This window comes from Myiozetetes cayanensis, unplaced genomic scaffold, assembly GCF_022539395.1.
Source record: "Myiozetetes cayanensis isolate MyiCay16 unplaced genomic scaffold, myiCay2020 scf1, whole genome shotgun sequence".
Lineage (NCBI taxonomy): Eukaryota > Metazoa > Chordata > Aves > Passeriformes > Tyrannidae > Myiozetetes > Myiozetetes cayanensis.
In genome coordinates, this window is record NW_026086604.1 from 66,068,031 (window position 1) to 66,095,195 (window position 27,165).

The 27,165-nt window shown below is 38.2% G+C and overlaps 1 protein-coding gene and 1 long non-coding RNA gene across 10 annotated transcripts in view; both read right to left on the reverse strand.

Moving 5' to 3' along the window:
* The window catches only part of LOC126635861 (uncharacterized), a 1,135,091-nt gene that overhangs the window by 199,315 nt on the left and 908,611 nt on the right, over positions 1 to 27,165 (reverse strand). The gene's annotated exons all lie outside the window — the stretch shown is intronic.
* The window catches only part of FHOD3 (formin homology 2 domain containing 3), a 387,674-nt gene that overhangs the window by 85,185 nt on the left and 275,324 nt on the right, over positions 1 to 27,165 (reverse strand). For 5 of the 9 annotated variants that reach the window (XM_050307337.1, XM_050307354.1, XM_050307309.1 and 2 more), the window contains exons 11-13: positions 15,875 to 15,973; positions 13,212 to 13,583; positions 9,466 to 9,591 (exon numbers count right to left, since the gene is read on the reverse strand). In XM_050307337.1, coding sequence (XP_050163294.1) covers positions 9,466 to 9,591; positions 13,212 to 13,583; positions 15,875 to 15,973 — 597 coding nt within the window. The remainder of the gene's footprint in view (positions 1 to 9,465; positions 9,592 to 13,211; positions 13,584 to 15,874; positions 15,974 to 27,165) is intronic. The other 4 variants (XM_050307362.1, XM_050307372.1, XM_050307383.1 and 1 more) reach the window with 2 other exon arrangements.

The window sequence follows — 27,165 nt, forward strand, 5'->3', positions numbered from 1 at the left end:
GCATTGTTGTAACATGAGTTTTGCAATGAAAGGATTAATGAGAGAAATAGATACTGCCTTTTCCGAAAAGAAATTAAAAGAAACTAAACCCTGCCTAAAGGAAGGTTCCTTAACCAGTAATACAAACCTGAATAAATTTTCTGTACTTTTAAGGACTCAGACCCTTTCCCTTATTTATTTACTTGCCTATGGCTGAACAATGTAGGCATTTAGTGTAATGGCACCAGTTCACTAGTGAAAATAGGTGCAGGAGAAGACAAAAGCATTAACGCAAACCTATCTTCCCTGAGCGTCTATGCCTGTACAAGCAGAAACGCCACAAAACATAGGCATTTCAGCCCCACTGGCAGCAGGGCAGTATGAATATGTCAATAATTTCAATAAATTGAATTTCAATATGTCATATCCCACCCGCATAAACATTACATAAGATGGTATAAAACTTGATATTCTGTAAGGCTCCCTGCTGGCACTCCTCCAGAGCTACAGTATCAATGCTGGATCATGCTCAAAACCATAAAAATCTCTAATATGCTTCAGCACTAAGAAAAGGGGGAAAAAAAATTCTCAAACACTGACAGTCAAGTACGTGTGGTGAATTTTCCCCTGAGCATATTTTAAATTTATTTTAACTTTTGACCTTTTAGTGCATGTTGCAAGAGAAAGCTCTCAGCAGAAACAGTAGCACCACTGTACTGAAATTCAAAAGCTAGAGCTCCATCCACGTCATAGCATGAAATACCATGGGTGTAAGGTTGGACATAACATCAGAAATTGCTCTTTGAAGGGGAAAACTGGACAAAGCCTCCATATGAAGACATAGGGAAATAAATTAGGAGAGATGGCAAAAGAGGGTCCCTATCAAGTCTGTGCTTTTATCTGTTTCGAGTATTCAGCTCGATATCCCATTCTGTCCCACTGAGCTACCATGAAGTCTGCAAACTCAATTTGGAGTCGAAGGAAGGTATGGATTAAAAAAACTGAAGCAAAATTATTGGGAAGGATGGGGTGATGCTGAGAGACCAAAAGAGTGATTGTAGGTCTACACAGCACCTAGCAGGTTGGAAACCTTTGGCTCTGACAAAGCTCTTAGAGGCTCCACAATGAATACACATTCTTATTCAAGGGATTACAGGGAAATCACATGGAGATGCATAGTTTAGCACTGCACATGGGATTCTAACCTAACCCTGGTAGCAAAATGCCTCCTCATGCCAAAACACCTTGTTTGGAGGTTTGATCCAGCATAGTTTGGCTAGCGTTGCTTACTTGGCTAAAATTTCCAGATGTATGAACAGCAGCTTTACAATCTAAATCAAAGATCCACAGAAATATGTCAGAAGAAAAGCTAACGTTTAAGAAACTGAAAATGTTAGCTTGCCACCTCTCTGAAACTAATCAAACTGACAATTAGCCCAAACTTGATATTTCTGTATTTCCCACTTGTTGAGTCTATACTTCATCTGAATTACAAGCTACAGTAAAGCGTGCACACACATCCCTGATTCAATTCTTTTGTCCCAAACACAGTCACATTGTGTACAGTAGTTTATTGCATGACATGGTCAAAACTAACAGTCAGAGCTGCAAGAAGGTTCTGTTCATGCAGGTCATAACTAAACAGACAGGAACATGTTCAGCTGACTCCCTGCGTGGCACTGACTTCTTAAAACACAAACAGTCAGGTTTTGGGTCTTCCATCTCATTTAGAAAAGGGCAGGAAAAGAAACAGCATTGATACTGCTGAGTTAGTGCTCACTTAGTGGTTAGACCTCGCAGTGGCTGGCCCACTCAACTGGACACCAAATGCTGAGACCATTTGCCTTATGAAACCTCATCAACTCATAGCTTCACTGTCGCTATCAAACACTACAACTCAGCTGTTGTTTGAGTGCATCAATACTCTTTTTAATATGAACTGCAACCATAATGAGTAGATTTTAGTACTTAGTAAACTCTATCATTAATTTTCTACATGTGCATAAACTAAACAGGTGTTACTTTCAGGGTGTATAAACCCTTAAAACATCCAGAGGAAAAGCAAGCATTAAGAAGTATTCTCCAACATTCTAAACAATTTGAAAAGGGATTTGTCTATGCATGGTTTGTCTACAAAATCTGATTTTTGTTTCTGTCTTCCTCTGTCAATAACACTTAAAGTAAATGTTCCCTTTCAATGAACTCATACTTGAATTGCAAATGGCATCAGTACTGGTCAAACCAGCTGGTGGGAAGGCTTGGGCTGAGCCTTTGGGTACGTTTGTTGCTTTGATGCTGTTTGAAGTGTGGCAGTACCTTCAGGCCTCAGGAATTTTTAAGTCTTATTGCTGTAGGCTTCATTTTGAAAATGCGTAAGCAAGGAAGAGGCTAAAAAATTCTGGCATTGAATCAAAGGTGATAAGAGATTTTTACAGAAAAGGGTATGTGAATACTCAATGAAAGCATAATAGAGCGATCACTCACAAAACAGGGCTATAGGTAATATTCGCCAGCATTTTAATGCTCATGTCATATGTTACCAGCTGGTAATATCAACCATTTGTTCAATTCCACAAATACAATCCAGAAGGATGCTTCCTCTGACGACTATTTTTAGTCTTGTAGAAAATGCAAGGCTATTAAGAACGGACTGTTAATATAAAAAATGCTAAGAAAAGCTTTTTTATGCCTGCTGTTAAAATCAGTAAAAGCTAAACAAGCTAAATTATTACATTCTCATTCCAAAAAGAAAACACACAACAAGAATATGTCTAGGTCTGGGGTTTGTGAATTGAGCTCCACACCACAGCATCAGGACCTGGGGCTGAAGAGGTCATCAGTTACTTATCTTGCTGAAAGAAGAGACAGGAAAGAGAAATAATAGAAAAAAAAAGAAAAAGAGGGCAAAAAAATATACACAGGGCAGAGGATACGAAGCCAAAGCATTCACTACAGGCCCAAACTCTTCCGAATAAAAATTCAGCTAGCCTGACCTACAGCATTTAACACAGCAGTGAATTAGTAATCATTATTATAAACACAAATTCAGGCAGACACAAGATATCTCACACTTTATTGCAAGTATTTGCAGTTTCCTGACAATGCTCTATCACAGATTATATATTTTGAAGGGGAATATGTGACCTGAATTACTCTAATCTTTTTGCAAGCTGAAGAAAATATTTCTGTCTTATTCTAAGCTGCTTTATTGCAGCAAAATTGCAGTTCTGAACTTCAAATGTTCTTCATTCACATAAACTCTGAAACACTCTTTTGCGGCTGCATTTCCCTCTGCTTAGTTGAATTTTTAAAATTTGCTAAAGAGAAATGGGCAAGAATACAAAAAAAAAAAAGTATATTTTTAGAGCTAAAAAAAATTAACAGTTGACTTATGAGAGGAAATCCCTTCAGGCCACAAGGTTAGTATTCAGGGTTGTCTTCAATATAACATGGTTCAAAGTCATTAATAAACTTATTAAGGAAGAACTAATTACCTAGTTTTACAAAGTGCTGCTGTTCCACCAGTCAGGCGATTGCTACAGAGAGAGAACAACAGTCGACAGCTCCTACTCAGGCCTTAAGTAACTCTGAATGTCTCTTGACTTTAACAAAATAAATTCACTTTCCATCTTAGAAAGAGACAAAAGGGGAGGCAAAGCTGCCAAGAGCCATATTGCTTTTCGTTGTTAAAGAAACTCTCAGTGTGTTATGTCTGCCTACATGACACGGCAAATTCAAAAGCATGTTGATATAAGAATCTGCAAACAGACTAAACATTACTTGAGGAATCTTTACAAAACTTCTCTCAAAAATAAACAGAAAATTGTGAGATAAAACTACTGACTAATGCTTCCTTTGAGAAAGAAACTTGAGAGTGACCACGAGAAGAACTGATTACTGTTTGACTTTTAAGTGGCATTGGGGACTACCCAAAAAAAAGCTACAGCAGAGCAGAGCTGTGCAGAGCCCGCAGCCTGACCTCTACAGGTTTTACACTGTGCTGCTGTCTTTCTCCAACCTGCAGCTTCTCATCCTCATGCGAGTTACAAATTGCCTGCAAATGACAGGTAGATCCCACAGGTAGATCCAGGCTAAGGTGGGTGTCCCCTGGGCATCAGCGCTGCACACAGTGTGCTCAGCCAGCAACATTCTGCACTCTGAAACCATAACCCAGTTCATGCTTCTGTTTAAACATATACCCTATGATGAATCCTAAAAAGCTGCAATCAAAAATATTGCTTACACAGTAGTTTGACAAGCAGCTAGGCCAGTATAAGCCACCACTGCCTCCCAAATTGTAAATCAAGTAATTCCTAAGGTCATTTTTCCTCTTAAAATCTCAGCAATAAAGTTGAGGCTTTTGCCCTGGGCCACTATTATCGACTACCAAGCTATCCCTTCCTCGTTATGTTACTCAGAATGAAAAAGATGTGCTTGGCATTTACCAGAAGAAAAAATGGTCATGATCTCTAGCCTGAGAGCCCAGAATTACATATTAAGACACACAGAAAGAACAGAAAGCCAAGGAAAGAGGAGCTGTTCTTGGGAGAGCAGTAGCTTTGTAAGCTGTATAGAGAACTGCATAACATAGGTTTCGTGGTTTATCTTAGTGCTTACCAGCTGGAGTAAGGGAACTCTAGGGTGCAGATTAGTGATAAATGGCTAATGAAGAAAAAAAAAAATAGACGACCTGCCAAGAAGCTTCATTCAACAGCATCTCCCTGGTGTTATCAACTACTGAGATTTTTTATTTTAGTAGACGGTCTAACTGAAAAGCTGTTTGGCATTCTCAGGTAGCTAGGTAGCTTTATTTGGTGGTGGTTGTTGTTTTTTTTTTTTTTTTGGTGGTTGTTGTTGTTATTTTGCTTTAAAGAAACAGAAATTTGAAAGAAAGCACCAGATTGACAGCAAATCTCTTTTTCAGGAACCTGGAGAGGGAATAAAGCTCAAAAGAAGAGTTTTTGCAGACTTTTGCTGCACTTCTTTTTTAAGCTTCAGGTATGGTATTTAATGTCAGTGGAGAAAAATATCACCTATAATCTAGGCATGCTAATCTCAGTGTCTGTGACCTAGTTTAGAAATAAATACTTGAAGGTACATTTTCTTTAAAAGATATAGAAGAACATGGAAATAAACACTCAAAATTTAAGGTCCTCCATCATGGGAGCCCAAGGTAAAGTATTGCTGTAGATCACAAAGCAAGTAAGGTGGAAAACATATTAAAGGATGTGAAATATATTTCATATTTCTTAAGCCTATTTTCTAACACACTGAAAAACTTGAAGATGCTTCAAACAGGAGCAATCCCAAACACCATAGCAGGCCTTTACCATGCTTGGAGATTTGGAAGAACTTCTGAGGGACCAGCCAGAGGTGGAGACTAAGTTCACAGCGACTGGCTAAGAGGCTCAAGAAGAGGAGCTTTGCAAACAGAACTTCCTGGCATTTGATTTAACAGACAGAGGCATGAGTATGAGGGCCATGAACTCCTGCTCTTTTGGCGCACAGTGCCCAGAGAAGAAGACTTTTCGAGATAGGCTAACTATGCTATTTTTTGACTGTCAAACTCAGTGGGAACTGTCTCCTGAAAAATGTATCAGAAGAAACCTACCCTGGCAAACACACCACCAGGATATTTTTCTGGTAGTGGAATGAATTAAAGCAGGTTCTGAATTCAGAAGCTCTTGCCTTATACGTTATACTCCTTCGTGGTCTCCTCTAAGGATAGTATACACTTCATCACTAAAAGGACACCATGGTGGGGGTGTGAAGCTTTACAAATAATGAGTTTGCTGTTCAGATACAGATTCCAGGCTGCAGCTTTCAGTTTGAGTGACTGACTTAGATAGATTAAGAGTTTGAGAAGGCAGTCTTTGGCTAGACAGAAATATCCTAGGCATGAGCATAAGGCATGGAAATACAGACTAATCTTATACCTTCTGCCCCCAGGCAAGGTGGTAACTCAGAGGGACAGAAAAAGGCTTTTCTCTTTGGTATGCTTCAGTCATATCTTGTTCCTCCTCTTTGTTACCAAAATTTATGAGGTTATGAAATTGAGAGTAATTTTTCTTTTCTTTATTAATGGGGGAGAGAGAGTTAATTGGTGATTTAAGTTATGAACAGTGGGAGCAGTATATTTATGGAGCAAAACAGTCTTTCGCACTTCAAAACTGGCAGACTGGGCTATACTTCTTATTCATTAAGAGCAACTTTTACAAGCAGAGAGATACAAGAGAACCAATACACCCTTTCTTTTCTCCCAATGAAGGGCTGAACAGAAAGTGCCCTGCAGTTTGCCCTCCTTCAGCTGGATTCCCATGGCTGCAATATGCATTTCAGAAACATAGCTCTCCACAGGGGACCCAGGGCAATGAGAGAGAACAACAGGATTGCAAGAAGTTGCCAAAAGGCCGCAGCTGAATTTAGAAACAGTTAAGTAAGCCTTTTCTTCTGCTGTACAATCAGAAATATATAGATGATGTGGATTTCAGAGAACAAAGTCCAGCTACTTTTGCACTGAATTATACTGCTGTTATGATTCCCTACTGATCTTAGCCAAAGAAGGCTTTAAAAGTATGAATGTCAAAATGTCAACCACACTGCTTCTTTCCACCTAAGTTGTAGCTCTTGTTTACATAAGCAAAATGCAGCCAAGGGTTTGAAAGGCCTGTCAGGGCAACTGAATGGAACATGAATCATTTTGCTGGGCACTGCTCTGAATTCTGCTCTTTCCTTCCTCCTCATTCTCGAAGGTCAGATAAACGGTACCAGGAACTGCATCCGAAGCTCTTCCCTGCATGATAAAAGACAGGAATCTTTCTGTGAAGGCTTTGGATATGTAGTCATAAGCTGAAACCAGAAAACTCACATTGGAGCTAACCATAGATATGCATCTGCTTCTTATCAAGTGCTTTTCTCTCCCCACCCCATTTTTTAACTTTGTTTCGTGTTTGAATCAATGTAAATTTTTACCATCGGGAGGTAGGAAATAATGTTTACATAATTTAAGATAAACACCATTCATAGAAGACTGTGAAAGCTTCCACAATACTTTCCATTTACTAATTAGTGCTGTGGATTGCATCATGCACTACACAGCCTACTCCCCAATAAGCAAATTCTATCCATCGATCTCTCTGTGGGCACTTCTGCAATGCAGAACATTTCATTTCAGGACAGTGAAATAAAAGCAGGCTTCTGCTCTTCTTCAAAGCAGTCATTTCATTAGAGCTTGCTGAACTATAGCTCTGCAATGCACCACATGCAAAAAGAACAAGACAATGCAAAATGGCATCTGAAACTGTAAATTTAATAAACTTTCAAGAAATAACTGCATCTGTTCTGCAGGCAAAATGCAGGTGTGGTGTATACACATTTTTCAGACTTCTCAGAGACTCATTTACAGGAAACATCAGGTTGTAACAGGCCTCACATGTGAAAATGTAGAAATCCTGGTGAGTTCATGAACTACCATTAACAGCAAGCTGCAAATTTAAACAAGAGTACAGATATTTTTATCATGTGAGGTGGAAGTGGTAAACATAAACTGTGGGAAAGACAGAGATGCGACTCCAAGCACTGTGTACGGGCACTTAGAACATGTAAGAGAGAGCTGATAGTTGAAGGCAAAGCACTTTCCAGTTTCACAAAAAAGAGAAGGATGAAGCTGGAAGATGCTGCTAGAAAAACTGTCCACAAAATATAAAATATTTTCCTAGCAGTAATGATAAATACTGGCATGGTTTCCAGGGGAAGTCATGTGCTGCCGCTTGAAAACATGTGAAGGTAACAGGGGTCCTTTATTTAGCTTCTGTGAGACCCATTACAGGTCACAACAGATGATTGCAGAGCTCTCCTCTGGCCTGGCTCTCCATGAATCTGCGAATTTTACAGCTTCATCCTGTGAGGCCAAGGCATTTTGGCTCCAAACCAGCAACGCACTTACACACAGGCTGCAATGAAAGCTGGCTCTCTTTGCTGGAGCAGGGCCAGAGCCATCAACCTCTTGCAGGACAGGCCCAGCCATCTTTAGCCATCTCAGCGTTTGACCACTTTGGGGTTTCTTTGCCACAACAGCAATCAGAAGCTTACAACAGCAGGGGCTTGGAAATCTAAAACTTCCAAAGCAGTGGGATACTTTTAACTCTTGCTTAGCTAGCATCTATTTTGCTGAGGTAAAAAGGGGATGAAAATGCCAGTGTAGAGTTTTTTATTATGGTTTCACTTGGCAATAATTTAATTGAGATCAGGAAAGACAAGTCGAGGCAAGGTACTTGAGGAAGATGAGCAAATGAAAAACAATGCCTTTCTCCAAAGACAAACTTAATGTAATTACTCACTTGAAAAAAAAGGATTAAATCAATACCTCATGGCTAGAAATATGCTGGAAGAACCTACCTTGAAGCATTCTGAAGAGTAGCCTGGGAAGGATGTGAAGCATTAGGAAGGTTCAAACATCTATATCTACACACACACACAAACACTTGTACGCATACAGAAATATTCTAAAAGAAATTAATAAAAATTAACTGGAATACAGGTAAAGGATCCTGACAAAAACCTTCAGTTCAAAAAACAGGGTGGGAGATGTAATTTTTATGAATCAGAGGCCAGTTGGGAAACAAACAATCCAAATTCCATCTGGCCTAACTGTACATTATTTTATGAAACTATCATATTAAATTATTGAATTAAATTAATTAAAAACATATACCTTTCCTTCTCAAATTCAGCATGACATCCTTTGACGCTGTCATTTACTTTCAGGTTGTAACAGACAGTTAATTTCTGGTGGTCCAAATGTCTTGCCAAGAATTTCTTTCATGCATCCATAACATTTTCTTACCTTTTTTCTTCTCCTAGTACCTTACATAATTCAAGTGAGTATTTTGATTGTTCAAAATACTGCTTTTTTATTGCCGGTTTGTTTTGTTTTTTTCTCTTTTTCATGTTTTTAAAAGCGAGCTGATAACTGGTAGGTTATTATGAGTTTGCTTTACCTACAGCAAAATGTTTTGCCCTTGATGAAATACAATGAGATATATTACGTATTTACAAGAAAGGACAAAATTATGGCCTAGGAAATTCTGAGTCAAGCATGTTTTCAAGATTTTGTAGTTGATTTAAGATGACAGAAGTGAAAATAGAACTATCTGAATTTATTTTTAAAAATGGAAAGAAAATGTGCTTTAATTCATCTCTTAATACTTAGAACAGCACATGTGTGAAGCAACTCTGCTTTATGCATTTAACCAGAAGAACCAGAAGTAGGATGGAAATACACTCAGGCTTTAACACCAAGTCAGACAGACAGGCTTGAGAATCAGTGGGAAATGAATAAATTTAGATTTTTGTCTATTTTCTTTCCAGCATTAGAAAAAATCTGGGTAGAAGCTATTTCCAGTACTCATTCAGAACAGCTTACATTTATCTCCTTCATCCTGTCTACAAAGAAACTGTTGTCAAAACATTGATTAATTTACAAACCTGTCAGATTTGGTCTCTTGAGGTGGTGACAGAGTTGTCCCATAACGAGTAGTGGGGGTTGTAGGGGCGCTCACACCAGCATAGGGTCGTGGTGAAGAGTAAGAGCTGCTGCCATAGCTATTGTATCTGAAGAAATGGGAAAAAAAGTAGGAGAAAGGAAAGAGACAGAAAGAATCCATCAGCAAGCAGCATGCAACAGTAAATCCTCTTGTTTACGGGGTGCTAGTGATCCCTTACCCAAGAACTTCTCCAACATTCACCTTCTGAAAATGTTGCTCTATTTCCAGCTTTCAAATATGCAGCCTATCATGTACTTTTAATATCAACCATGATCATGAACATAGTGATGCAAACAGTGAATTATTGGTAAGGAAAATAATGAGAGATTTGAATGGTCCTCCCAAGTGACAACTCATAGTAGGAATACTTGAATTACTGCTCAGTTACTCAAAATTATTAGCTGTTTTGGGAGCTCACATCCAGCCATTAGAAAAGGGATCAAACCAGTCCAAGTCAGCAGTATTCATATCCTGTGAAATTAAGGAAAACAGAAGCGTTCCCAAGACATGATCAGAACATGGCCATCCATGATTTGCAAAAACTTGCATTTTAAATGGAAAACAACCACATTCTTTTCAATTAAAGCCAGCAGCATTTTCTTTCCCCTCCCCCAACATAAGTAATAGCTTATGTGCCATTTCTTACAATGCCTGTAAAAAATCATCACCATGGTTAAAAAGACATGTCTCCGGAAGCACGGCTTTAGAAATTTCTATCAGCCCTTCCCTCCATTAAAAAAAACAAAACCATAAACTCGCTTGACTTCAATGGGAGCTTGCTGATCAAAGAGAAATTGTTTCCAGGACTCCTGGAACAGCCACCTCCCCAGAGTCCCTTCTATCAATGTTTTCATCCTGGCTCCTGTACTGAATAGAAAAGGCAGTTGTGTTGCTTTGCTGTGCCTTTTAACCATTGTACTTAATCAGCATGTCAAGGAGAGATTCCTGATTTGGCAAAATGTTAATATTTCTGTTCACAGACAATGCCATTTTACCTCATGGAAAGCATATGATGCTCTGTAGGTCAGTACTCTGCAAGGCCAACTCATCCAAATGACAAAATTAATTTCAGAAAATGGGGAAACATCATTTTTGTTGTTATAATTCATAAGATATAACCTCCTTCACTATATCGTTTCTCTGTTGCTTCTTCCCTCCCACACATCAGCACTCAGTAATTTCACTTGGCAATTTTATTTGAAAAGGCTGGTTGGTTTCCTTCAGCTCCATTTAGCACACTCATCTAGCCATGCAAAACTTCCTTCAAAGTTTCAAGTTTGATTCCTTAGGGTTCAACAGCATTCTTGCCTGCCAAGGCCCACGTTACAATCAGAAGAGATTTCAGTAAGGTGCTTTTATAATGGAAGGGATTGTGCTTTAAAGAATGTGCCCCCTTGGACAACAATTCCAGGTTTATATTTTAGAAAATACCCCACCACCAGCACCACCTATTTTTGAGACCCTATGCTGACTGCCCAGCAATAGGGGAATAATTTTGGAAAAAAATTCTAACATGCATGTTTCTGAGCTACACAAGGAATTTTGCAGGAAATGATTGCCGTCCAGGCCTTCCTGCCCTATAAGAAAACTAACTAGAAACTGGAGACAGTGGCCCACTGGAGGGATGTGTAACTGGGCAGTGTGGAGCTTCCCTGGTAGCACAGTCCTAGCTTGGGTCTTCTCTCTGACTCAGTCCAAAAAACATTCTGCCTGTACCCGTACTGAGTGAGCGATGAGAAAACTCCATTGCCCTAACAAGAATGCAAAGCTAACTTGGTATTTTCCTGACACTAACAGAAACCTCCATTTCCATTTTGATCAACTGAAAGGAGACATTCTTATCAATCATTACATATGCTTTTCTACTCCTCTGCCCCATGATAAAGCTGGCATAGTGCAGAACCCCTTTTCAGACCAAAGGATTTCAATTAGTCCAAACCTAACTCTCATGAAAACGGAGGAAACACACCTCCTACGGACTCAGACCTACAACTACTAAAAAAAATAAAATTCAGAGGAATTGGTCTAGACACAGCATCTCATCAGAGGGAGACTGAGATGCTGGAAGAGTAACATGGCAAAACCTGAACACCACAGATTCACAGACTATGCCGAGTAGGAAGGGATCCACAAGGATCATCAAGTCCAACTCCCTGCCCTGCACAGGACCACTCCCACCAGTCACACCATGTGCCTCAGAGTATTGTCCAGGGTAAGTATGTATCTTGTACATAAAACTTTCTAACCTTCCTCTGGTACTGGATATTACTTTCATTTTCTCTTCTTATCTCATATACCAGTGAAGATGCAACGGTTTTATCCCAGGAGCCTTCACTCTCAAGAAACCCCAGACCTTTACCTCTTTTATGGACATTTTAGTGCCCACATTTTGCAAGCTCTACCCTCCCTTAACTCCAAATAAACCCAGTAGAATTCCACCCTCCCCCCGCAACAATACCCTTGATCCTGTGTGGTAACTAGGAGTGCAAAGGATGGTCAGAGGAAAAAAACAAACCACTGCATAAATATTAAATATAGTAGGTATAGAAAATAAAAAGGAATCTGCTCTCTAAAGTATAACAGCAGCAACGGGAGAGCAATAAACGAGTGTGAGAGGTCTAGAGGAAAATTGCATCTATGCAAGAAAATGTAAATTTACAGGAATTCCAGCATTCAAGTTGTAGGTAAAAAAAAATATGTGAACTAAGTCTTTTGTCAACAGCTGCTTGGATTTTCAGGCTTTTCAGCAATGTGAAAAAGCAACAAAACACACCCACTTATTAGAAGAGAAAGACTGAAAATTAAAAGGATCAAAGGAATCAAAATATTTGTTCACATGCAGAAATTCAGAAAGACTGCTGGAGAGAGGAAAAAATAAATATACATACAATATATGTGTACGTTTTCAGCACCTAAGTCAAAGAACACTCTGGGAGAGACAGCAAAAAATCATCAACCTCTTTTCAAGGTGATTCTTTATCATTGTTTTTAGAGCTACTCACTGTCAGTCTGTTTTACCTGAAAACAATCTAAGACAAAGCAATTCTTAAAAAAAAATTTAAATGGGTGGGATGGGGAAATTAAGATTAAAACCTAAGAGAAATGCAAGAGGAACAACGGAACTGAGCAGAAGTTGTGGGGATAAAACTGTCTATTCTGAATGCTATGTTATCTTTATAGATCTCTTATTACAAACATGAGTTGAAATTGCACATGACACGGACATGCACTGTAATCTAACAACAAATTTGGGATTTGGCAGTTCAGCCTTTGAAGCTGGGATTTCACCCCTGAATTTCAAGTGCTGATCTGACCTCTCTTGGTTTTATAGCAGAAGAGCTCCATTAATTTTCATGAAATCATGTCTTCAAATTATATTGTTTTAAATAAGAGCAAAATGGTGCTCCTTTCTGTGATCTCCCAAATCATGGGTTACTTATCCACTGCTCCATAGAGGAAACCAGGATACTTATCAACCACAGACCTTGAAGAAGAGTAAGACAAAATGAAGGCAACAAAGGCAACAAGAGAATACCAATCAAATCAAAATACGGGCTTATAGGACTAAAACTAACACAATTTTTTTCTGGAAATAATACAACACATAGAGTGCACTATTACCACTATAAAATTCTTGAAAGGTGTTGTTCATTAGCTAAAAATTATTGTCAGTTGTATAGAATCTACCTGTTTTCCCTCATCATTTCTGCTTCCTTCTCTTTCACAGATGCTGGAGACTCTTCGAAGTCATATGAGAAGAGGTGAAAAGGAGTATGCGGTACATAAGGTAATTTCTCCACTGTTGGAGATGCCTTTGGAGTAACGGATGCTGAGGAATTTTGGGGAGAGCTCAGAAATGCTGTCACCGGTGAAGATGATGATGAAAGGACAGAATTATGATGACAGATAGATGAGTCAGACACAGAAGTGGAGCTGCTAGAAGAGCTCTTTGCTCTAGCGCAGGGAAGAGACCTCTCAGCTGGAGAAATGGTACTGGAGACAGCTGAAGAACACTGTGAAAAGTTTCCATTCACAGACTCCCGCACGTCTTGAACCTCACTGCAGGAGGAAAAAATCATGAAAAGGGAAGAAAAGGAGAGAAAAATGGGGAAAAGAGAGATCAATAGAAGTAATGCTTGGAGGGAAAAAAAATCAAGTAAAGGAGTGTCAGACAATCAAAAACGTTCCAAATTTAGACAATTACCACCTCTTTTCAAATAAAGCAAGATAACTCACATCTTTGTATCCCACTAGGATTCTTCTTGGGGTTGGAAATACCAGGGAAAGGAAGCAACTCAGTTTAGAGGAAAGGAGGGTATTTAATCTACAGGTTTCTGAACTAATTTTCATGAATTTTTTCACAAGTATTTTCTGAACAATTTTCATGAATTTCAAGTTAGGTTGTAAGCATCGTCAGAGCCAGTACAAGCGGACTCAATACACTGGATAACATGGTCCATAGAGTACAGATACTTCAAGATGTATGACTGCATGACTTTCTTGAAGCATCTTCAGGTATCTGAGTATCATCCTCCCTGGGGATATGATATTTTTACTAGAAACATTCATCTGTCAAAGATGAAAATAAAAAACTACTCAATCATCACTGTTCTGTCAAAATTCAAGTTTAGAATGATCTTGAAAGCAATGCCTTACCAGACCATTTGTCTAGGTGTGAAGGCACTAATTTCTGATTTCTCTGAGTGTCAGTATCCCATTCTGGTATTCAATAGAGACTTTCAGAGTTGCATCAAGGGAAACAGAAAGCACATCTGCTTTGCTCTACTGAAGACAGGTGTTGGTGAGTGACAGAAGGCACAAGGCAGGTGAAAAGCCATGGCATCTGCACTCCAGGATATCTGTTTTCACTAGTAACTCCAGCAAAAACACTGTGCATTTTTCTTTGGGCTGATCCACTTGGCAAGTGGCTGATTTCATTCTACTGAGACCACCTCTGCAATCCACTGACAGGTATGGAAGGCACGGCCCTTATCTGTGGGTTTGGCACAGCATATGCAACAAAAACACAATACATGTTATATATGTTGTGATATTATGAAGTGAATGATCAGATATATACCAGGCAATTGTTCTCACAATGGAAGCACAATGGGCAATCTGGAAACCTTCATCTGTTGCACCTGCTGTGCTTGACAGGAGACACTGAAACCATGCTAGGCCTACCTGTCCTGACAGCACTTGACAAGAATGGCCAAGGTACAGATCATTTTTGTAATGCTACAGTGACAGTGAAAGGAAGTACTATGAAAAATAATGGGAATAAAAGCCAGTTATCTCAAAGTGATTATCATTTTAAAAGACGCAGAGAACACATTATGTTCTCTGTGTAGATCTTCCTCACTTTTTTTATAGTTTTTTAGTATATTCATGCAATTTACTAATAACTTGTGTCTTTTATTTGACTTTTAAGAATCAGATTTGAGGAAATTATCACTTAATTTTGAAATTTCAGGCAGCCATTGGCAAGATTTGCTAACTGGAAGATATTAATAACAACAGTACAGTATTTTCTTTGGAATTCACATATTAAACAGTTTCCTTTCTTCCTTCCGTACTGTACAGTGTCTGCATAAATGTGGTTTATTTAAAAAAATATCCAATCTCATTTGCTGAGTTGCAAAGCCAAATAATTTAACCTAAATCAAATAGCTGTCTGGAACAAAGAATGTATTTTCTTGCTTCCAGTTTATTAGAATCATGTTGTTAAATGCCAAATACATATATATATCTCAGATCTAAGTAGAAACTTTTAAATGAGAATATTGATAGGTGATTTGCTTATATCTATATTTAGACAGATGGGTAAGTGTTTATAAAATTTTATATATATATATACACACACGTATATATCAGTTTTACCTCATAGTAGTTCTTTGCTATTAAAACATGAACAAAATTGATAGAAATATACGCAGCACATACGCAGCACTCAAAAACGTGAATCTACTGCATAACAAGGTGGCATTATAAAGACAGGGATAAAAACCTAAGAAACCAAGCAACATCTTCAGCAAAGCATTGCAATGTTTCACCATTGCTTTAACTAAAAAGATAAACCTAATCCATGCTTAGAAGCTATGCTTTCTAGTAAACCCTTTGAGATTTGTGAGCAGTACACAAAGGGAGAGAGTGCCGACATGTTTCCATTAACAATGCCACCCCCACACCCCTCCCCAAAGTTTTTAAATGCAGAAACATTTCCTTGGAGAGTGGCTTTAACAGGTGATCTAGGAACGTGAGTGAAAAACTAGATGCTGCTGCACATTGTGCCGGTGAGTTCATGCCAGTGTCTCAAGAAAAGGTGGAGGGACAAAGCTGAATCCTGGTACCTGGCTTTGACCTGCCTATTGGCCTCTTCCTCCCCCTCATCCTCAGTATTTGGCTCTGTGACTGGCTGTTCTTCTTCCTCCTCTTCATACTCGTCCTCTCTGAGGTCAGACCAAGGAAAGAGGCATGCAGTGGGATGGAAAGACAGAAGGTGGAAGAGAAAACAACATGAGTCCCCAGAAAAAGAAATGCAATGAAGTTAGAAATGGAAGGAAAACACTGAGGAGGAGGGAGTTTTGGCTCCTCTATGTTAAACAGAAAGACACCTAAAACTTACTGCTAAGTATGTGCTGGCACAAGGGTAGCTACCGATATAAAAATGTTATCCTCTCCCCTATTTATATTTTTAATATTAATTTTTGAGATTCAAAGATGTCACTGTTTTTACTTAAGCTTGGCTTTCCATTTGCTGCTGCCCTACCTGCAGAGGCATTAATGAAAAACATTCATGACAATACCCATGTTCAACCCATTAGTCATTAAAGCCAGTGTCTTTCTGGCTTAAAGGACAGTACACACTGTGCTGGTATGGGACAGCTGGCATTGGACATCACACTTTCTAAATTAACACAAGTAAAACATTCCTGTTAAGCAACCAATAGCTCAGTTGGAAAACAGAACAGGGTGAACCACTGAGTTAGAAATAACAGAGAGACCAACTCAGTTCAGGACTATTTGCAAATAGCAATATTTAAGTTATCAGATGCCAGTACATGAATTATTTCAGTAGAGTTATTAGTATGGTAAAAGCAGGCTTCAGTTCAGTAGTAATTCTGGCAAAAGAGAATTGTAAGTCATGCATAAAGGCTCCATAACCTACAAACCACATAAGTAAAAAAAGAAAACTATATTAAACATGACAAAAAAGGCTACATAGTCTTGCTTCCTCTCCCTCCCATCTATGCTTTTTCCTCCCCAAACCAAGACTGATGGAAGATTTAGAAAATATTCTCTCCTTGGGCTTCTTCTGCATTTGTAGTTGATACAGTTCTCCACTTCATTTAATGTTGTATACCATTAGGTTATGCTCCATTCAAAAAAGAAAGCATACAAACAGTCATAAAGTCTGTAAGACACTCATATTCCTTGCATTTTCCTGAAAGCTTGTTTTCTTTCCTCTAATTCTGAAGGGATGCTCTGTGGATTTTTTTTTCCATTTAGAATTAATTTCCATGTTATAAGAATAATGAATATTTACAACGTGAGACCATGAACTCACTGAGTGCAATGCAAAGGGTCAATGCAAAACTTGTTGCATTTATATGGAGCTAGTTACAGAATAATCAGGAAAATGGCAGCACCTGGAACTTTTCCAATACTCTGGCAAACATCTACAGGTAAACACTTTCAACCGTTCCTAGGGAGCTATAGTGACATAATCATCTCAGTTGTCATCTCTTCATCTCCCTGTCCTCTCCACAAACATACACCTTCCTTACAGAGACACTTCTCAACTTCCACACATATACCAGTATACAGAAAAAAAGAAAAGAAAGAGTTGACCAGGGAGCGTTCATATAATCCCTTCTTACTAGCAAGTAGCTCAAGACTAGCTTTGCTATTAACTCCTGGGAAGGGAAACATCTGCATCTGCTAGTCCTACAGCAATCACATTTGGGAAATAACTCCTGAAGCTCTGTGGGATCAGGGTTCTCTGATAAGAGCACAATGCATCCTATAATGTTGGCAGCACAGCTATTGCTTAAATGAACAAGAGTGGCCCCATTATTATTGTGTTTTAAGCTCCCACCAGGATTTCAGATTGATGATGTCCAAATTTCTTCCCTCCTCAATTGCCTTAAAACGCCCAAAATTCTAAGTGAAATAACCATCTGATATGGTGAATCTCATAAATTATAAATCTGAAAGGGTTCTTTGAGAATTTATTTCTCCACATGAGGGCATGGTAGTAAGGATGGGAGTTTATACAGTACAGATTGAACTGGAAACCACTGAGTTATAATTGAACTGAACAGAGAAAGAAGCTGAAAAGAAATTTTAGAGATTCTATTGAGATCATTCTTCTCTCAGGCCAATAATTCTTTCCTCAAGTTTCCTTGACTTCTAGATCAAAAGCTTAGAAGAAAATTTGATTGGAAAGCTCTTTTCCTTTGCTAATATTAACTGTAGGAGGACAGCAGCAACAGAGGGAGGAGCTGGCTCTGTGGAGTTGGCTGCAGAGATGATTGGTGTGCACAGAGGCAGACATGCTCTCCAACCTGGGAAAGCCAGTTTGGTCAAAGGAAAACTTGCACAATGGAAATAAGTATGTGCTTATGAGAGATGCTCAACACTTGGAAAGTCCTCTTTCAGCAACTAAACCCACAGTTTCAGACCCCTTGACTTTGCCCAGAAAGGGATCAGAGGAGATGGTAAGTTCCCAAGCAGGAAAGATGTGTGCTCTCCTTTTAACCAAAGCAATAGTAGCAGTTGTTTCCCAGTCTTGTCAGAGAACAGATATTCTGCCCATGAAATCACATAGTATCTCCTAGCTAAATCTTTCCTAAAAGGCAGAAAAGGAAAACTTCCATGTGAATATTTATTAAAACAGGACAACACCAACTACAGACAGATGACATTCAACTACAGTCAGATGCTCAAACAGAACAGCAGACACACTTGTGAATCCATCTGGACTGTTCAGGGTTATGTGTTCATTTTTGTGCGCAATGGAGAAGGGATGATGTAGAAAAGCTCACTGTCCCTCCCAAGTATACATGCAAATTTGGTGTCAATGCAATAGTAGAATTAAATTAGGAAAAAGGATTCATTGGGAGGTTTCCAATTAAACAAGGCTGCAGAAGCCAGCATATTTTTCAGAAGCACAGAGGAATCTGTCCTGTTTAACAAAAGGTAAATATTTATCCTGCAGCAGGGAGGAAGGGCTTCAGCTAATGCTGAAAGATCAGATATATTCAGCTAACCTTAAGGCTATTCCTGGGTTACTTCAGTTACAATGATAAAAGTATCAGATTAGAAGTATTTAAGCAGAAGCTTTATAGCACTGAAAACAAATTTCAAAACAATCACTATGTTTATTTTCATCTCTAAAATGGTTTACTGCTACAGGCTAACACCGCCACTAAACAAATAAACAAAACCCCAAGACCCCACAAATCTTTATAAAATATATCATCGGTCATGGAAACTCACAAACATCTTCTAAGGCACAAGTTTTGCTCAGATGTTTCAACTAAAATTTGATATGAAAGTATTTATAGTCCCTTAAAATAATGTGCATGTTAAAAAAGACCATGAAAGTGCAATTTGTGGATAGAGAACCACTAGGGCAGCAAAACAAAATCGAGACAAAGGATTTAGAACTGAAAGATTAAGTTCTTTCCTTTTAAAAATAAATTAAAAAAAAAAGAAATAAAAAGAGTGCCAATTAAACTTGCCCTGTTGATACTAAATAGCTACTCAAAACTGAAGAGAGAAAAACACTGACAAACACAGACTGATAAAGGGAAATTATAATAAAGGGACTCATCTACAAGTTTAATTGAAGGCAGGGGTAAAGTCCATAAAATGCCCAGCATCGTACCTCATGCACACCTCACTCAGTCACAGTGAGATGATTTTAAAACTAAGGTACTGCTCTGAAGACCATAACTCTTACTTCACAAGAACTCAAAGCACCAAAAAATTCTCTCCATCTCACAGGACTCTAGAGCTGAGCAATCAGTGTGTACAAGGGTTGTATGTACCCTCTGTCCTCTCCAGGCTGTCCCCAATCTCTTTCCTCCACAGAGTTTTGGCAAAGGCAGCTTGAAGGAACTTCAGATTTCTTTGTTGCAGCTTGTAGCCCAGAAAACAAGTTTCTCACTGCCCCCTTCCAAAAAATCCCAAAGGTAGAGGTAACAGAAAAATCAAAGGCTGTGAAGGAACAAAAAAACCTCAAACCCAAAACAATCAAAGAAATGCCCCCCACACAAAGCAAAACAAAAAAGGCTCACCAACAAATTATGCATGATTACAGAAACACACTCTGCTCTGCTCAGTATCAAAAGATATTTTGAAAGTGTAAGATGAGATTTAAATCATTTTAATTTGGGAAGAATTTGATCACTAATGTTTGAATATAGAACAATAGAAAAAAGGATGGTCTTGTCATAATTAGGCTACCAGTGATTTGATCTGTATATACAATGCACACAGAAGTTAACTCTTGAGATAACAGTACATTAAAACATCTTCCTTGTGGTCTGATTCCACTTTGTATAGGACTCATTTAACCTTTTTAAAGTCTTTTCTTCTAAATTTTTCAGCTTACTGGACAAGGCTTTAAGTGTACTTCTGACCCTTTTGCAACCATCCACAGATTTATATAGAAATTTCCAAGAAACACTCAACTTTAGTGAAAATAGGAGTCTTCAAGTTATGAAGTGACTTGGAGAAGAAAGGACTGGTGAACTGTAAAGCTATCGGTTAGTATTCCCACACTATCTGAAAAATCACCTTATGTGCCATTAAATACTAATGAAGAATTTTCTCTCTCTTTCTTTTTGTAATTGAGTCAAGTGCTTTTCAATTTAGCTTCTGTAAATGACTTCCATTTAAACTTTCACTGCCTTTTGATACCCCATCCTTGGAGTGTTCAAGGATGGATAGGGTTCTGAGCAACCTGGTCTGGTGATGGGTGTCCCTGCCCATGGCAGGGTGCTTGGAAAGAGATGATCTTTAGGGTCTCTTCCAACCCAAAACATTCTATGATTCTATGACCAGGATTACAGGCTACATTCAGTGAAGTAGATCACCTTAGCCACTCCACAACATTATTCTAAATTAAATACTACAATCGATCTCACAATTTTTCCTTTCAAGATTGTTTCTCACTCTTCCTCCTATAAAACCTCTGACTGTTTTACCTCTTACTGCATCCCTGAACCCCTAACAGGTGAACAAAGAGGAAACGAAAAATGTTCCATCAAGGAGAGATCTTTACAAGTCACAGTGGATGTAATTTTACTTTCTCTTGCCATCGCTTGCCATTGTCCTCAATTTATGAGTGAAATTCCAGTTTCACAGGTTAGACCCCACAATTCATAGCCAAATTCCTAAGTCATTGTAAAACAAACAAATGCTTTAGTACACTTCTGCTGCTTCTTCCTTTATTCTATCTGAGCTGCCAAAACAGATTCAACTAGTCCTTTATGGGAAAGCTGAAAGTGGTAATAATTTAAATTCATCATTTATTACTCTATATAAAGATATGGCAATATATTTTTCTCTTTCATTAAAAAGAAAACAAAAGAAACAACTGATTAATCCCACTGCAATTTTCCATTCCACTGCCACATGTGACAGACCACTGCAGTTGGTGCAACTATGCAAAGATAAAAATACATGAAATGATCTGGATAACAACATACTTACAAAGCCTCAAAATTTGACACTCTGCATACAGCAAGACTAAGATGCCTAATTACAAAGGTCAAAAGGAAAATGATCCTGGTATTTCTTCCCTAAACAAAGAAAACAGTTCAGATAAAAACTTGAGGAACTGACAAATGATGTGAAGTACATGCACTTACTACACCTTCATATGATGCTATTCTTTAGGCTACTGTTACTTTCTTATCCTTAAAATATGATCAGCATCAGCTTTTCACACGTAAATAATATCTAGGTAACACCTCCACACTTGTTATATAGGACACATCAAAGAAGAGCAAGACAGCAGAGTATTGCTTACGATACTGTCAAGGCTTTGCAAAGACTTCAAGAGTCATAATTCTCTGATCGTTGAACATGATCGCTGTTTTTACATTTCTGTGAGCAGAGGGATAAAGAAACATAGATAGATGTAGCTAGACTTTTGGAGCAATACATACTGAAATGCATACAGAAAGAGAGGAGAAGTGGCATTTTCAGAACTTGGAACTGCATACTGGTTAACACTTGAAGGTCACTGTTATTGACCTTTACTTCAAAGGGAAATGGCATCCTGCCAAACTGCTGGGTTTTTTCCTCCCATTGCATCCTATGTGTTAAAAAAAATTTCCTGGCCTCATAGGGTCATGTTTACAAACACTATTAAACACACTGAAGAGGTGAACTCTCGAAGGCATGTACACTCCACTGCATTAGACACTACCATGCAAAACCAGAGAAATGCATTCACATCCTGGTTTGGCATTGCATTTCCTCAGGTAGTTCACCAAAGCTAAACACACAGTGGAAAAATAAAGTAAAATAATTAGTCTCAGTCAACGCTGTGACTTTATTTACCATGCAGCTATAATCTCATTTGAGCTTCAGTGCCTTCTTCTTTCCTCATGAAGTTCAAACAGGAAAATCTACCATTGCCTTTACAGTAAAGAACATGTCAACTGGACTCTGCACTTATAACAAGTATTAAACATTTCCTTTCATTGAGACCCACAGTCAGCAAAGAAAACCTGATACATCTACAGAGATGTTTTAATTCAGATAAAAAGTGCTACTATCAACAGTAATAGGACCTGTACTTGAGATACTCATCAAGCTGTAACTTTTAAACTTTGTGTTATTATTACTTATGTATTAGTGGGTCAATACCTACCCATACATCAACTAAGTCCTTTTTTATAGTATGGCTTCAAAGGAAAATTTTTCTTAACCTATTTCATGTCTCTTTCTCTACTGCATTCCTTACAGGAGCTTCCAAGATATTCTTACAAAGACAAAGATTACAAATTTCACACTTTTATTCTTTCCTTTCAAGTCTGCACAGGAAACATAATTGTATCCTCCCTACTCCAAACCTAAAAGAGCAAATCAGATTTTGTATGTTACTGCTGTCAAAGACTAATAAAGATCTGATGGTATGAACAAATGCTACCTTACTAAGCCATTTAATTTCACAGATAAATCTTCCCAAATCCACTTCCTTTTTATATTCTATTTACATTTTTACCCATACCACCCAAATAGTGAAAAAAGCTATTAATCTCTCCTATGGCTGATCATATGCCATTCTAGGTCAAAGCACACCCAAACGCTAGGTAGCTCAGCTCATATGTGTGTTTATTAAAGACATTCTTAGCACATCCACAGATACGTGACTGCGTGTTTATCCTGAAGATGTTTTCTTTGTCAAGTTTTATGCCTCAATTGTTTTAAATATCCAAAAGCAGGACCCAGAGATAAACATCAAGGAAAAAATAAAAACCACCCAACATGTGTTTTCTTCTATTACAGCAATAAAAAAGAAATTAACTTCTTCTCTCTTCTGGGCCTTTAATAATCCATACCACAGCCTGAGTCTTACATTAAATGCTGATGTTGAGTCTCCCCACTTTGCTGTTTCATACCTATCCTACCACTCATCGTATTTGACACAGACAGCAACTCTAAGAGATGGGGAATGTACCCATCCTAAATAAAATAATAAAAAACCCCACCCACCACTATTACCAGCACTTTGATCTCCAGCCATAAATATTTATAAAATCAAAACATTTCATGTAGTGTTGTGGAAAGTCACCAAAACTTGAAACATCATGACAAAACCTAGAATTTACGCCGTAGTAAATGCTAGAAAAATCACAGATTAGTTATGGTTTAGGATGCCTGAAAACACGTAAAATCATCATAATAAAAAAGAAGTCTCAGCTGTATTTTGGATGAACCAACCCTGCAGCCCTGGCTCTACATGAAGCAATTTGAACAATCAGTTCATGGGGTCTAATAGTCAAGCTAAGGCCTGTTGTGCTGGTTAGAAACTTGACAGGAATCCGAAGCTAAGCACAAAAAATGCGTAGCATCAGAGGCTCAGCTGTATTAATTGTTTTCTGGTGAAACCAAAATAGCGTCACAATCTCTGCCTGCATCTTGGCAATCCTCAAGCATCAGAAACATGTATTTTCTAACAAACAGATCCTTATGACTTTTCTGCACAGCTTCCTTTATTTAGACAAAAATTTCCCATTTTTTTCTGGGACCATAAAGAGTGTGAAAGCCCTTGAGCCCAGTGTGCACCATGGAATGACACTGTGTCCAGCTAGCCTAGAAAATTGTGGGAAACTTAGGAATTCCCTGTGCTACTCTTTGCTCAGAGGAAGAATTCTACCAGCCTTTAAGGAAGGACTCTAACTAAAGCAAAGTTCATAGATGTGCAGTTCCCTGTTTGTGTCTCTGCTGTTTTTATTTCATAAAACTTTAATCTTATAGAGCTCTTCTGAAAGTTTGTTCAGATCAAAAACTCTTGAAGCCTCAGGTGAACCTGAAAAGTTGGTCTTCCTCATACTTTTTAGCCCCATGGTCTGAAAAGGATAGCTTGCTGCAGCCAGCTTTGGTCACTGATTCAGGATCCAGGCTCTGACGACTTTTTAAGATGTCAGTCAGTTCTTTCACTTGTTAGTTGTCAAACACAGGAATACTGACAAGAAAGTCCTACCCACAGCCAATTTACCTCTAGATGAACATATATAGTGTTATATGATCAGTCTTAGTAATTCTTTGGTGATTTTTGATGATATAAAATTGAAGCTATGAAGAAGAAGAAGGAAGTAGAGAGTCTAATAAAGTGAGGTAAATACGTAATCTTAGCTATTCACAACTTCTTAAACATCAGTCTTTGATTGTAACTAATTCCATATAGCTTTGATTGAGCCAATCACTCCAATGTTGGTAAGAGGTGCTAGTGTAAATCTCATAGAAGCTCCCTTGAGTATGTTGGCTAAGTCTGGATGATACAGCTCTGATGGGACACACTGGGAGAAAGATGAATGTGGTCTCTGTGCAGTACCAAAGAAAGGGAAATGCACAGCAAAATGAGAAACACATTAATCTGAAAAACTGGGAGAAGCCCTTGTTTCTGCTTTGTATGTATAGAACCCCTAAGAGCAGCACTGACAACTTCAGAACTACCTGCTTTCTACTCCTTCAAAGCCAGACAGGACAAGACTGAAGACAGACACACAGATATTTGCCTTTTAATGCTGATATAGCCAGAAATCATTGCATACAATTAGAACATAAGTCTAGTGCAAATTCCATCCCACTCCACAGATTTTTCCCTGACTCTATCCATTGTGTGGCTCTAAAAAGCTAACTTTCTTTAAAAAGAAAAAAATCCCTAACACAACCCATGGAAGAATGTGTTTAAAAGTCTACTGCTTAAGAAACAGCATGCTAGACCACAGATTGAGAGTACTCAATTTGGACCAGGGCAGAAAACCTTAGGAGGTATGCCTAGCAAAGGGTTTTTTAAAACAACACTACGACATGACTGAAATTCTCCACAGGCTTAATGGTTATCTACACCATCATTGTAACAGAAAGCACTTTAAGCAAAGCAAACTTGCTGGTGGTCGGGAGTACATTTTAAAGTACGCTGCAGTAGGTACAAACCCTTAAATCAACCTTCAGCCTTTCCTAGTTAGCATTTGTTATCAACTTCTTTACTCATTTATTTAGTAACAGGCACATCAGGATCCATGAAAACTATTTTAACACAAAGCAGATTTGGGTCCTTATTTGTTTTGAACCACAAGCAAAAAAGCAATACATTTAGTTTGGAAGAAGGCTGCCAAATGGATGAAAAAGGCCTGCAAGTTATCCTTTTGGTCGCCCTTAGCATTTACGGTCAACTTTACCCAGCTCAAAACCCAAAGTCTGCTCTCAATTAGCCTGGCGTAGATCAGAGCAACTCCATTGACTTCAGACAGCTTTTCTGGATATAGAGCATTGTGAGACAGAACAGAATTTGGCCAATATTGTCTTTTTTTTTTTTTTTTTTTCTACAGGCACCATGGATTTTTCTCTTTTTGGAAGACTTATCATTGACACAGAGCAGATGACTGTGGACAACCTGTTTGATGTGGTAAACAAAAGCAAAGTAACTGCCAAAACAGCTGATGAGTTAGAAAGAAAAGAAACATGAACATTGTGGGAAGGAGAATGCTGAGGAAGAACTTGGATCTTCTACTGATTTTGGTGCAGAAGTCAAAAAATAACCAAGAAAATTGCCCAATAAAATTTAGTACAGTGTAAGAGTGTGACTTCAGTCTCTAATCATGTCCATCAAAAGCAATTCTGCTGGGACTAATCCACCGCAAAACCAGACATAAGACATCTGCAACCACACACAAAGTTTAGCAGGAGGAACACAATAAGATTACCATTAGTATTGTTACATGTTTCCTCTTGAGAAAGAAAATGTAGTGAAGGAACACCCATTTTGTTAGGCTAATTTTTGGAAAATCCAGCTCTGCAAAAACTTACTGCCAGCTTTTTTTCATTTCTCAAGAGGGACCTGGATTATGAAGGTCATTAGAGGAAGACAATTATTTCACTCAGGAAGAGAAGTCACTTTCAGTGACTTCAGTGAGCACTTTTTATCCATTTGTACAGATTCCTCTGCACAACATTAACAACGGAAGCAGAAGGGACATAACACACTTTTATTGTGTGATGCCTGCATCATATTTTAATATATGATTTTAAACTTTCAATACAAATTGCAGCAAGGCCTAAACTTATGATACTCTGTTAAGGTCCTTTAAACCAATAAATATGCTGTATTGGAGACCACGTGCTCAAATTTGAAAACTTGATTCCACAAAACCTTTTTCCACTTAAGGTTAATTCTAATTCTATAAATGTGTAAAAACCTTGTATGGGTCATTCAACTTCACTATTTTCTGCCTAAATGTTAATGAATAGAAGTTGTATAGATTTTTTTTTTTTTAGTCTCAGTTTCACTATCAGGTGTAGAGACAGTGTTGCATATGTCTGGACTATTTCACTGAAAGTTGAGACTTGCCGGAATATGATAAAGCAGGAAGGCTGTTTTTCCTCTTCCTACCACATCTACAGATTTGGGCAGATAACAAAACCAAAAATGTGAAGGACAGGATCTGCTTATATGAAATGCTTGTTTACTAGAAACTCAGTGGGAATAATAGAAGATCCAACAGTTGACTAACTTCTTTTTATGGCAACTTTAAAAATCTGACTGGGCATAGAACTTATATCTTCAGGCACTGGTACATATTGTGTAGTCTCTAATGTCCAGTTGGAAAAAATCTTATTTGTTAGCTACAAGTAATACTCCCTGTCTTTCCCTGCTAAGAGGACTGGAGAATAGGTGTGGGGAGGGCAGGAACGTTATTTAACTAATATGTGAAGTAAAGATGAGTGTTACACACATTTGTGTTATAAAGAATGCCTCTTCCCTTACAGAGGCAGGTAAGCAAGTTAGAAATTCCAAATAGAGTTGAAGAGAATCTGATTATTCTCCTACTGAAGATTCCAAGGATAACTGCAACATGAAATTAAATTTGACTGCTTAGATAAAGACTTCTTT